The sequence below is a fragment of the Pyxicephalus adspersus genome, chromosome 4, assembly GCF_032062135.1.
Source record: "Pyxicephalus adspersus chromosome 4, UCB_Pads_2.0, whole genome shotgun sequence".
In the NCBI taxonomy this organism is placed as follows: domain Eukaryota; kingdom Metazoa; phylum Chordata; class Amphibia; order Anura; family Pyxicephalidae; genus Pyxicephalus; species Pyxicephalus adspersus.
Window position 1 is genome coordinate 126,304,504 of NC_092861.1, and position 13,174 is coordinate 126,317,677.

Sequence of the window (13,174 nt, forward strand, 5' to 3'; positions counted from 1 at the left end):
GTAGCTCAGACACACATCAATTCATGAATGAAACACTGGTTTTGGGTCCAAAGGCTTTAAGGAATAACTTAGAGGTAACCGGGGTATAAAATTTATTTATTTTTCCTATGCTGTGCCCTCTTTGAACTGTATATTTATATATAAAGTATATAGGTTTTATAAATGGTAAATATCACTGGCCGATAAATGTGTTTGCTGACACAACCAGGGGAGTGTTTTTATGCAGCTAAATATCTACACACAAACCAAACTGGTGAAGAATTTGTAAATCCTGCTGTGATTATACAAGGATTGTATGATTATCAGCAGAGTGGAAAAATCAGCACGTAAATATTTAAATAAAAAAATTTGCATTTTACCAATTTTTCTAATGTTCAAATTGATTTGTTCATACTTAGTGTAAACGTATGGAAACGCAAGTATATTAGTTGAGTGCACAAACATTGTCCAAATATGTTTCTGTCAATACAATGTTGTAGAAAGGAACAAACTTTTCTTTAGATATTTGGGTGTATTTCCAATCTCCTTCTGTGCAGTTCTGCCTGTTTCCTTTAATTAACATATCTTGGCTTCTGTTCTGCTAAAAGGCTTCTTTATAACGAAAACATTTTTGTAAACAGGTAGAGACCTATGTGACCTATTGTGTTAAGTTTACCAGATCTAGAGTTAGCATCTGAGAGGAAGGGAATTTACCAGGAGATACTGCTAGAATGGTCCCAATCACCACAATTATGTTGGCTGTTTTCTTAGCCATTGTTCCTTATCAGCCACTGATTAAATGTTTAATGTGGAAGAGACACAGAGAAAACATTTTGTGATGTCTTTCCCCTGGTATGTTTACATTTTCAAACAGGCTGCATGCCCTGGTTCTCATTACACACAAAAAAAATCTACTGCCACACAGGTCACTTTACACAAAGCAGCTGATTTATCAGAATACATATATATCAGATTAGAAGTAATTGTGACCTGGAATTTTCCAAATCTAATATGAGCTACCATGAACTCAACAAAGCAGGGGGTTGGGGTCCAAAATGAAGCTTTACAATTTCCTCATGAGTTTTCTATTATTTTTAAAAAGAAAAGTTCTTTTTTGACACTCCCATAAACTGATTACTGGTTTATTTGAGGAGGTGAGATTCTTCACTTAATCTGTAGATGTGTTCCTGTCTAATACCCAGTCAAGTACAGATGAAAAAACATTTTTTGCTTCTCCCAGGAAAATTAGAAAGTTAAAGTGAATCATTTATTAAGCAAATATTCTCAACTTTAGTAAATTGCCCATTTATAAAAAAGTGACAATACAAATCAGCAATTCTTTGTCCTCCACTTTTTAAAATCCAACTGCCAGATTTCAATGACAAAATTTAAAAAGTGTGATCAGATTTTGTACAGTGGCGATCAGTGCTTTGATCACTGCACCCTGTTTACACTGAAGTGACAATCAGAAATTCAATTCACTTGAATAGAGCGACCTATTAACTTCCATTATGACCTCTTATTCTAGTTTTGGAAAGCACCAATTGCAGAAAAAAATGATAATCAGGGTGCTTGAAACAAACACCATTCATTTCCATTGTTGTCTTTGGCTTTCACCACTTTCCAAGTGGCCAAGTAGTAGTTTTTTTGGTGTTTGTCAGATTTTTTTTTTATAATTTTAGTCCATTCCATGTATTCATTTTTATGTATATGTCTTTTAGCGCTGATGAGTGGGTACTGACTGATAAGACCCTGAAATGTATCGACTACATTTTATAATCCTTTTTTGTGGCAATAAAGACTAACTTTATTAGACTAAAGACTAACTTTATTAAGAAACACAAGATTTTCAATGCTTTCAATGATTGCATTCCATGGGTAATAAGGACATTTCTTCCTTCACACAGCTTAAAGCAGTTCCTTATAGCAGAGGTCACATATCCCTTAAAATAGTTAAATACTTCCCGTTATAATTATTTTAATGCATCATTCAGATGCATAAAAGATCAAAAATATCCTTCTCAGTGTATTGATGATTAGTTATTTATTTACCTTAATTAAATGGAATTGTTTCATGCTGTTATAGGAGAATAAAATAATCTGCTCCTAGTCCAGTCCATTATGCTTTGCTTTGACAATTAAGTCTGGGTTTATGTAGTCATATGTGCTTTACTGTGCCTCTGCAGCTGTGCATGTCCCAAAGCAAGGGGCCCCCTAACAAAGTGACCCGCTTTCCTTTTCATGGTGAAAATGACTGCACCACTTAACTCTTTAACACATTACTATTTACAAGTTTTAAGCTCCTTTTACAATGCCTTATAAAAATGCCCTCAGCATGTTAATGGTCCTCCAAGGGATTGCTCCTGCCTGGTACTTATTTTACTTTAAATGCTCCTATCTGCTTAAACAAAACAAATCTCTCTTCTGCCATATTAGTTTAGTATCCTATTATTTCAGAGTTTTATGTTCAAAGTTTTGCCTACTGTATTTATCTGGTTTATTTGAGAGTTTTTTAGGTCACATTGTTATTTAATCATGGTCTTTAACAGGCATATACAGTGTCAATTAATGTTCACAGTGGACTAAGGAGACAGCAATTGACATTTCTCCCGTCCTCTTTAACTTTTATTAAGATACCTATCTATCTGCTTCAATACCCATAGATATCAGATTGAATCATATATCTAAGCATGATCCAAGCACCAAAAATCTTTTCATAATCGTGGTGGCCAGGCATTCTTGTTTATGTCTGCATAGCGGTCAGCAAAAAAGACATCCTAAAAAAATAACAATAGGGATTGGCTGGGAATATCTTAACCAGCTGATCAATTCTTCACACAACAATGGTTGGTCAGGGGTTGTTTGGAGAGGACAGGACTATCTGCAAACATACAAATATTTCCCATTCCATCTGTAAACAGACAGTGCAGGCAGATGTCATCTAAAAGTGATCCCGTGCTTAGTGCATGTAGGGCAAAGCAACAGGTTTTCTCTAAAGCTTTGCTTAACCAACACATAAAGTATATTTGCCTTTTCTTCCATTTTAAACTTCTCCATTCTCCTGACACGTTTGATGGAAATCTGCCATTAGTTAACAAAGAGCTGAATGAAGTGGCAGAGGACCAAAGAAGTTAAATACATGCTGCTGGGGATGGCAGCATAAGTAAGATAGGTTCCGATCTGACTGTACCATATTAGAGGTAGGGGTGTTTTTTTATAGAAATCTCCTTGAAACAATCATTTGTCACGTACCATTGCACTAATTGCTTATAGCTGAAAAATCGCTCAAATTTCAGAGCTTTGTGATTTTTTTCGTTGTATTATATATATTTTTTTAAACTGCTAAACAATATTATTCTGTCCAGCCTACATCAGCATCAATAAATCAATATATGCAGTTTTAAAAGCCTGTTTAACATTTGTCTGGTTGAGTTTTTTAATATATTTTGACATCAAATCCAAGAATGTAGTTTTTACTGTGTTGAGTGAACTTTTATGTTGTGGGTGGACTAAGCAGATTTGATACATTGTGGACTAAGTAATCTTGTTATAGAACACACTGTTCTGAGATCTGATAAGAAAATTCTAAAACCATTTGACATGACCTGGATATTTTTGTTAGAAGTTTATACCCTCCTCTAAATACCAGTGGACTGTGGGAAGGAAGGTTGCTGGAGGAGGGGGAGCTTTGACCTGCATGAGAAGGACCCCTGCTGACATGGCCAGTTTGACCCATTGAATGGCCTGAATACTATAAATGCTGCTTTATCCTTTCTTGAAAGGAACAAGATAGCATGGTCTAAATGCCTGGGTGTGCTCAAATAGGCAACTATGGGACATTTGATTTAAGCTTGTTTGAAATCTGAGCCCCCTGACAGCAAGGGAGGTGGCACAGGTCACCTTCATTACTCTGTGGATATAGGCCGGGGTCTCTTAAGAAATTGTCCACAGACAAACTTGCAGAGGTGAATTCCTTTCTTTGTGACTCTGCCTTCTGCTCCAGATCACGGCCTATAAAACTCTGCAAAATAATTTCTAAATATCATTTGAAAGAGCAAATGGTCCCGCTGAAAGGTTTGACAGTTTGACACACTGAGGATGGTTTTGATAGCTTGGGAGCTGAAATGAGGAAGGCTAGCTCTTTTCCTGCTTGTTATAGGCTCAATGTTTTTTAAATAGTGTCTAGTTGCTGTGCAGAGTTCTAGTGCTCCGAGCAATTTGACAGGCAATGAGTCTGCTTCAGTGATCCTAAATCCTTTTAGACTAATTTGCGAGAGCAGAAAAATAGCTAGCACCTTTCGGAGGCGGCGTTCAAAAACAGAAAATCAGGTATAGCCAATTAAAGGGCTATTTCAAACAATCATATCAAGAGAGATTACTTTTAACTTCACTGATAATGCCATGCAGTGCCTTAAGTGACTGCTACTGAGACTTCTCACTGCAGAGGCGAGATCTGAATACACCCAGCTCATCAGGGATTCAGACAAAGGTAGAGCCAGCCAGATCTGTGCATTGTAATGTTGCATATGGGCAAAGCAAATGCAGAAGATGAGCTTACTGTGTCCAGAATTGCCACAGGCCATTTTTAAGAGCCTCTGGCCTCTCAGTCACTGGCCTGCTAGTTAATTGCCACACAGACTCCATGACACATGGGCAGATAATATGACATTTTCAGTTTCTGTCACTAGCAAACGCCACACCGTGGCTAGCACTAGTTGCTAAGAAGCTGTCAGAATCCATTAGCAGCTGGCCAAAGTTGCCCTGTGGCACTTCCTCATGGCATCAGCAAATCGAGTAGAAATCACCCAGTGGAGCCTACTGTTATACTAATGAGGCTGTACGCCTGTTTATGGACTAGCATCATTTTTGTGATTATTTCCACCTTTTCAGTTTGCCTTCATAATTTGCCTTCATTTGGCAGCAGGGGAAGTCAAATCCAGGAATGAAGCCTCTGACATTTCCCCCCTTTCTCTCTCTCTCTTTGCAAATGTGGTTCCTGGCTGTTACAGTGTGGTTGTTATTTCACTGCACCTCTAGGTTTACAATGTAGATAACAGCATACATTTATTCACTGTGCTTGAGCATAGCAAAGCTTGTCCTGTACAGGCTGTACAAAGATGTAGGATAGCCTCTATGTTTGATTCATTATGCAGCCAATGCTGTATAGAGTTGAATTCAAATAAAAAGATTAAGCTACTGCCTGTAATCACTGGCACTGCTTATTTTCATTAGTGACAGGCGGTGTGCATGATGTAGTTGATTTAACTGCAATCTCATAAAAAATCTTATAACTGTATAAAGAGAAACTATTGAATCAGATCACCTGCCTTGCTGCACCTTGATTGTGGTGTTTGGAAAATGTCAGCTGGATCTCTGGTAATTAAACCCTAAATAGACCATGATGTACCTGGCTATAGAGAGTTTGCCTGACCAGTACAGTGCCTTCCTATTATTGGTGGGAAACGAACTGCCTGACCTATTCTGAACAGTGCATTTACCTTATTGGTGAGAAAGGAACATTCTGACCTTATGATTAATATTCAAAATGATAAGCACAGTAAATCACCTAAAAAGTATTATATGTAAAGTTCCTTCAATCAAAATGGAAAGCTCTGTGATTTCAGCATACGATGCATTCAAAATAGTTTTTGGAAAAGTTCAAACTAAAACTAAATTGGTAATACATGCCGTTAACTAATATATATAATATTTATATACATATTTTGTTGTTTGTCGGGAGAGGTCATCTTGGCAGTGACTGATGGTCTTACTAACCAAAGTGCATAGGCTAAGGATACTGGATAATGCAAAAGATGTTTTTTAGTAAGGGGAATCTGGTGCCTTCCCCTTTTTTACCAAGAGTTGCCAGTCTCTATCAGCTTGGCCTCCAATATAGATGAGCAAGGGGCCATTCTGAAGCAAGTGAAAACAAACTGGAGGCTAAATAAATGCTATTTGCTACTTTCCAGTGCTTGCACAGTATTATGGCTGCACGGTGTAAGCAATGGTAGTATTGCACATTTACTGATATCTGTTAGGTCTAATAAAAGCATTAGCAGGCTGTAGATGAGAGAGGTGATGTCTCAAGCCCCTAATCTAACAATCTCAAATTATCAAAACATTTTCTGACAAAATATGCCTCCTCACTGTTTGCTTTTTCTACGCTGTGTTTCTCTAAGTCACGTTGGACAAGAGCAAGGTTTATTGTTTTAGGCTTTTCTGAACACGCATCAGTATTTACACTGGATTCTGAGCATTTGCTTCCAATGAAAATCTTGTCTTAGATTACGACTCAGCAGTGTAATTTCCCTCCCAGATGGGAGCAAAGTAGCTGTATTTGCCTAAAAACAGTAGGAAGAACAAACTATGTATTAAGCCTGGGCTGTTTTTGGCTTGACCTAATGATGTAACAGAAACCTTTTATTTGGGATAGGTCATTGCCAGAGATGGAAGGAGGGGATCTGGCTGCAGCTTGAAAGGTTTTCTTCATTGTATTTACATAAGTCTTCACTTACAAAATTCTGTGCTTAATGCTTCTGCTTTCATAAAGCAGAAATAAACAGGAAAGCTTCTGGTGAGTGTTCTACATGGAATGCAGAAAGGCTTCCCTCTCCTAATGGAGTATATAATTCAGGTGCCCTTAAGGCATGCTTTCAGGAATTTTTTTGCCTGAGGTAATGGGAAGCTCAGGCTGTTTTAAGGCCTTGATTATCTATTGATGCACAAAGCTTAATAAAAAGTCATCGCTTTCAGTTGCTAGTGGATATTTTCATAAATAATCAATTGCCCTTTTTATTATTACTATATTTAAAGAGTGGAATGCATGCATCCTGATTCTGATATTGTAGTGGATTTTTAAACCTAAGCCGTAGCCTTTGAGAGAACAAATAAAAAAACAGAACGAGCTGAAGTAAATTAAAGAAAAAAATATTTTGCTGTTTAATCAACAAATGTGTGTTTCTTTTCAAATAGCTCCTCTTAGCATATAAAGTAGATTGGCTCATTGAAATGTTAAATGCAGATGATTTGCTTCTACGGCTCTTTGCCTCTTTGATGCAGTTTTAAATTTTCATGGTTTTAGAGGAAAGAATAGGAAAAGCCCAACACAAACAGCTCAGGTTGGAGGAACTCTATGAATGCCATTGTTATGGTTTCACTAGCTCACTATAGCATCTCACCACATTTTGCTTGTGTGATCTAATAAGGACTTCAAACTATTTTGCTTTGTTTTTTTCATAATTGTCACTGAGTGTATGTAAACTTCAATTCTGAAGTCATTAGGAATCACTGTGTGTATGATATGAAAGGCATTTGTCAATAAATGGGGGAAATACTGAGGACAGAAGAATAAAAGATGAATTTATGTTTCAAATTTTACATAGGTATACAAAAAAGCTGTATCAATTATTTACATATCTCTGCACTAAGCAATAACAATTTTCAAAATGATTGTCCCTTTAAACTAAGAAAAATAATCCCTATTACTGTGGGTAGTTCTATTTCATCTAGATTTAGATTTTTCTCACTCCCACCAAGTAGTTTCAATTGCAACCATGTGTCTACTAGCCGGCTGTTCATTTGCATATCATTTGCACTTTCTTCCTATTTTCTCAGATGTGAACAACAAATACATCATAATCCATACACCATTATCATTTCCAAAATGTGGCAGACTTTCTTTGTGACTCCTTTTTTTTTGGGTAGGGGGCTTATTGAACCAGTTACCATGTGTGTTTTCGAAAGCTTAGTGTCAGGTTCTGGCATAGCCAAATTTTTGTTGGGAAAGTGAAATCCTATACCAGCCATCATTTACAATAACAGATCTTCAATTCTATGGCTACTTTGCTTCATACTCTTAAGAGCAAAATGAAGTCAATGGCTCATGTTTTATAGTGATGAACTCACTCCGAGTTTTTTATTGGGTGTGGATAATAATTGGTGGCAAAGTTTCAGAGGAGTACAGCCTCCTTCATCAAGCCATTCTTGAAACCTTGCCACCATGTATTACCCACACCAAATAAAAATCTCAGAGCAAGTTCATCTCCGTACTGCATATGCCAATATTTTTTTTTTTTATTTGATTTTGTTAGCGGTAGGAGGAAGTCTCTTTTCATTTGTATTTTTCACTATGTTTCTGTTCCCTTTTTCACTTGCAATGCTGCCAGTGTTTGACACTTTATATTATGGAAATAATCTGAGTTATAGTTATAAGGTTGCATGCTGTTCCACAGACCACTGTGGTCTTCACCTACAAACTCCACATCTGTTCCATACAATTATAGGCAGCACTTTGCAATTTGGGTTAAATAATTCACAGTACCACCAGTAGAATTTAAAAGTGGAGGATTTATTGTTTTAATACCCCTTAGACTGATATGTATGATATATGGTTTACCTTATCTTGGTTAGCATTGCATAGTTGTATTCTATGCCTGTTCTTCTTTTACAGCAGTCAATAAATGTATTATTTTGTAACTTTTACAGGTGATGGGTTGGACAACAGTGTAGCCTCACCGAGTACGGGGGATGATGATGACCCAGACAAAGACAAAAAACGTCATAAAAAGCGAGGTATCTTTCCCAAAGTGGCCACAAACATCATGAGGGCGTGGCTTTTTCAACACCTAACAGTAAGTCAGCTATATTTACTTATCCATACACGTATTGTACTCTACAAGCTAGTATGATGCATATTAACACTAAAACAGAAATTTCACAGAGCTGGCTACTGAAATCTGCATGAAGAGTGGGGTGTTCAAGCAATATCTAGCAGGGCTAGATATTTAAACTCTAATTGCATTATTTATGTTAATAGCTCCTTTACTATACCTGATCAGCACCTAGAAGACATGAAGGTAAACAGAAGCTAAAAAAATGTATGTTGCACAGAACAACTAAATGATATAGAAAACTTCCTATTCTAGGAAGCTTGAATGGCATCCATTCATGATAGATGAGCAAACCTAGGCTTTTGTTTGCTTTGTAATGCATCCCTTAAACAGATAAAGATCCATGGTAAAATATACTGCATGATAATACCAAATCTAAAGTTAAACATGTGTAATAAAAATCCCTGCACTTATTTGCATTACTATCTCTAGATAAATGTTTACTTAAGTTCATGGTGAGAGTTATGTCGCTCATTTCCTACATCCAAAGGAAATCAACAATGTGTAATAATTTCTTCCTGTGTGCTCTCCAGAGGCTAGTAAAACATAGTTCATTGTCTGAATGGGTTTGGAGTGGTTCATTCTAAATACAGGTATTGCTGATTCGTGGTGTCTGTGACTTTGTGCTTTACAAATGTTTATTTTTTTAAGCGGCATTAAGCCTATCTTCACTCATGTGTTAATATGCATCATAATCTAACTTGTGCTAAATATAGTGTCTATATGTATATATATGTATTACATCAAAATATGTGTATTACATCAATGCATTTTTTACTAAAAGCTTTCCGGTTCATGCTTGTTGATAAAAAAGAAAAAAAAATAATAATAAATGTGACTATTAATCATTCAAGGTGTAGGTTTATTGCCCAGGATTTGTGATATCATAATTTTAACAATGCTAAAGACAAATGAATAGTAAAGTATTCTCTCATGAATCTACCCTGCCAATTATTCAAATATTTATTTTTGCCTGGAAAAAAAAAATATCCTAAATTGCCAGTGAGATTGGACCAGTCTTTAAGGGTTCATTTCTGGAATTCTTGGCCCTTAACAGTGCATGTTTGTCCGCTCTCTCCACGTGTGAGTTAATAGTGTTGTAAATAATGACTGGAGATGTACTCTGCTAGAGTAGTGGGGAAACCCACACTGTTAGTATGCCATCTGAAATTTATTGGCCTATGTTGATGGACTTTTGTTTGCTTAAGAACTATTTCTCTCCCTGTACAACTTTATGGAAATACAAAAGCAGCTTGACGCAGGTTAACTGCAGGTGAGATGCGCCTGCCAATAACTTCTGAATAAGCTCTAAATCATTGCTCAGGCCTATGTGAAAAGCACATTTTGCCTATTGGAGACTGCCAATACAGGCCCGCACAGCAGAGCTCAGGGTTCATTTCCCATGCGAAACGCTAATTTTTAAGGTTTTCTACTAGTTTATGTGAACTTCACCTCCCCATCTGGCCCCATGACATTGCAAGATATTATACTATATTCTTCAGGTTTAAATGCTTTGTCTATATACCATATACTAAGAGCCAAGAGGTTACCTTCAGGTCTATTTAGAAGCAGTAAAGAACTGTTGGAGCTACATGTATATCCATGATTAGAATATACTTAGAGATTTTTGGCTTTTGTAAAACTGGATGTGGGGTATTCAATGAACATTAGTGTCTTTGAGGCACCTTTCCAGTTTTTTTTAACAATAGTTTTATTTATCTGGATAAAATATGCTGAAAACATTTTGCTAGTTTATAAACTGTAGATCCAAGTGTTTAATCCCAACAGTAAATATCTAAAGTAAACCAGTGAAGTTACATTTTCTTATCCTGCTCTACTAGACATCAATGCTTGCACTGTAAAGGGTACAGGCACTTCAGAAATTTGGTACTGAAGTAACATAAAGCTTGCAAAAGAAACAGTAACAAAACGAAATAACATACATTTACAGAAAAAAAAAATCTGCTTACTTATCCAAGTGTCGTATGGCCCAAGGATATACTACTATAATCTCTACTGAAGGGAAGGGCCAGCCATTCTAAACTCGGATCATGATCTTTACCTTCAAATTTATTATCTATCCCAGGAAGACTGTAACATTGTTTTTGTATAACCCTAAAGTTAAAGGAACAGTTACACAACAATATTAATTCATAAATGGTTAAAGAAAGGAGAAATAGGAAGCCTACATTTAGCACAGAATAAACCATTAAAATCCCTCTGAAATGTTCTGATCGCAATAGTGACCTTCAGGTTGCTCATTTCCTGCTAGTTAATGCCCTGAGAGGTTAACTTCAGGTCTTCTTAGAAGCACTAACTGCCATGAAATTCTCTCCCCATTTGTCACTATTAGTTAGTCGATCAGGGGAGAGTTTCAAATAACTATACATTATGCAGAGCCCTTAATTGACACTACCTGATTTTCGACTTAGTATGATAAAACCATGCAAAATGCAAATCGGGGCACTTTCATGTCATGCCACATTATGTTTTATTATTTTCAGGATCCTTTTTCCAAAGCCATAAGGAAACCCTTTGATAATTTTCTGCAGATTATTTCAGGAGAAATGGTTCCCAGTACAGACGCATTCTGCGGTGACTCGCCATAGTAACTAATGCTTTCATGTACACTTTAAACTGTTGCAGGGACCCGAGAATTTTATAGGCTCTTCATATATTTACATAGTTAAGGTCTTTGGCTGACATTACCTTTTTAGCTTTTAGTCTCTATAATCATTTCCACACATGCACAAAACAAATATATATTTTTATAAAACACATCTATTTTCAGGCTTAAATATGTGATGTGATAAAAGTGAAAAAGTACCACTATAAAACCAATTAATAACCAATATTAAAGTGTATTGGTAGCTTTTAGGGCATTTTTGTACATTATGTGCAGATTTTTGTAGTTGCCTTTTTTTTTTTATAAATTTGAAAACAGGATAAAGAGTTCCTCTGGTGTTTCAGATTTCTTGTTCCAAGCGGGGTTCTCTCTCCTGGAAATTAAAGGGGAGAAGGTTTCAAAGTCAGACAAAAATCCTTTGAGGAACCACTGACAGTACCAAGAGCCACAACATAAAACACATTATGATGCTGAAATTTTTAAGATTCTGAAATATCATTTCAAACAGGGCCCGGTTATCAAATTGTTTTTTATTTTCAGTTTAGTGGATTTAGTACATACATTTGAATATCAAATCACCGGGATGGTTGCTGCAATTGTCCTTGACAGGTGCACTTTCCAATATGGTCTTGGCCATTCTAATGTGATCCATTTTGTTTGGCTCACCATTGATTCCACCATCAATCTGAAAGACTGACTTGGATGATAAAAGTCCAAATTGGTCAGTTTTGTCCATTAATTTAAACTTCCAAATCTGATAAAGATGAAGGCACTCATGCTTTCAACCCTGGTTAGGACAAAAAGCCAAATCTACAGGCTGCCTATTTAACACAAATGGCCCTCGGGTTATATAAAGCCATCCTAATAAAATGACTTAGCTTTTTGTTATTTGCAATAAATGCAAACCCTATGATTTCGGGGAAACACGGTGTATGTATATATATATATATATATATATATATATATATGTATGTTATATTGAAGCTGAGTGATGATAGATTGTTTCTAAAGAGAATGAACTCAAAAAGATTGCCTTTATTGCAATGAATTGAGTTTTATTCAGTTATAAAGCACTATATGTTGTCTCCTTTTTATGTATTTCCAAGCAGAATCTGATAATACTGGCTTTTTTAATAGATATATAGATAAAGAAACAGACATAGAGGGATGCCCAACAGGAAAACCTCACATTTCTAAATATAGAATGTAGTTAAATCACTGTTAAAATCCATCTAGCTGAACAGGAACAACTTCATGATAATACCATAAGGCCTTGCGTAATTACAAACACATTTGAACTAACATTCTTCTCACACTGATGTTCATGCAGTTTAGTAAAAGAATACAGAGAGGGCCAGTGTTTAAAATGTGTTAACGCCATCTGATATAATGTCTTATTAGCGCCATTTTTATAAAGGCTTAAGCTGAATCTTTTCCTTATCTTATGATTAAAAAGTTCAAATATTTCTTAGTAAACCTCAGTTAGGCAATCTCAGTTACCAAATGATAAGGGTTGTTTACTAATTCCAATGTAGAAAAAGCAAAATGAATTATGAACAAAACAGTTCATGTGCCTTAAGCAGAACAACATGCTCATCTCCTCAATGCTTTTGGACAATGTCCTGTAAAATGCTCCACTGATGTGTTTTGCAACACTTTGTGGTTTGTTTAATATTGTTTTCACTGGGGATGTTCACAATTTTTGCCCAAAATTTATAAAAAAAAATGTCTGGGTGCTGGTGGTGGTGCTATAGGCACTCACAAACATTAGATTGTCTAGATCTATCAACTCCACTCTTCTTCTTCACACCATAAGCGGAATGTGTTTGGTAGTTTATGGTGATAGCCATAGGCACTGTAATTGATAGGAGTGCAGCAGAGGTAAAGAGCATTGGAATGT

At 36.1% G+C, this 13,174-nt stretch overlaps 1 protein-coding gene across 1 annotated transcript in view; it reads left to right on the forward strand.

The window, feature by feature from the left end:
• Nucleotides 1-13,174, forward strand: part of MEIS1 (Meis homeobox 1) — a 108,712-nt gene that overhangs the window by 46,955 nt on the left and 48,583 nt on the right. The window contains exon 8 of the mRNA XM_072409572.1: nucleotides 8,464-8,609. Coding sequence (XP_072265673.1) covers nucleotides 8,464-8,609 — 146 coding nt within the window. The remainder of the gene's footprint in view (nucleotides 1-8,463; nucleotides 8,610-13,174) is intronic.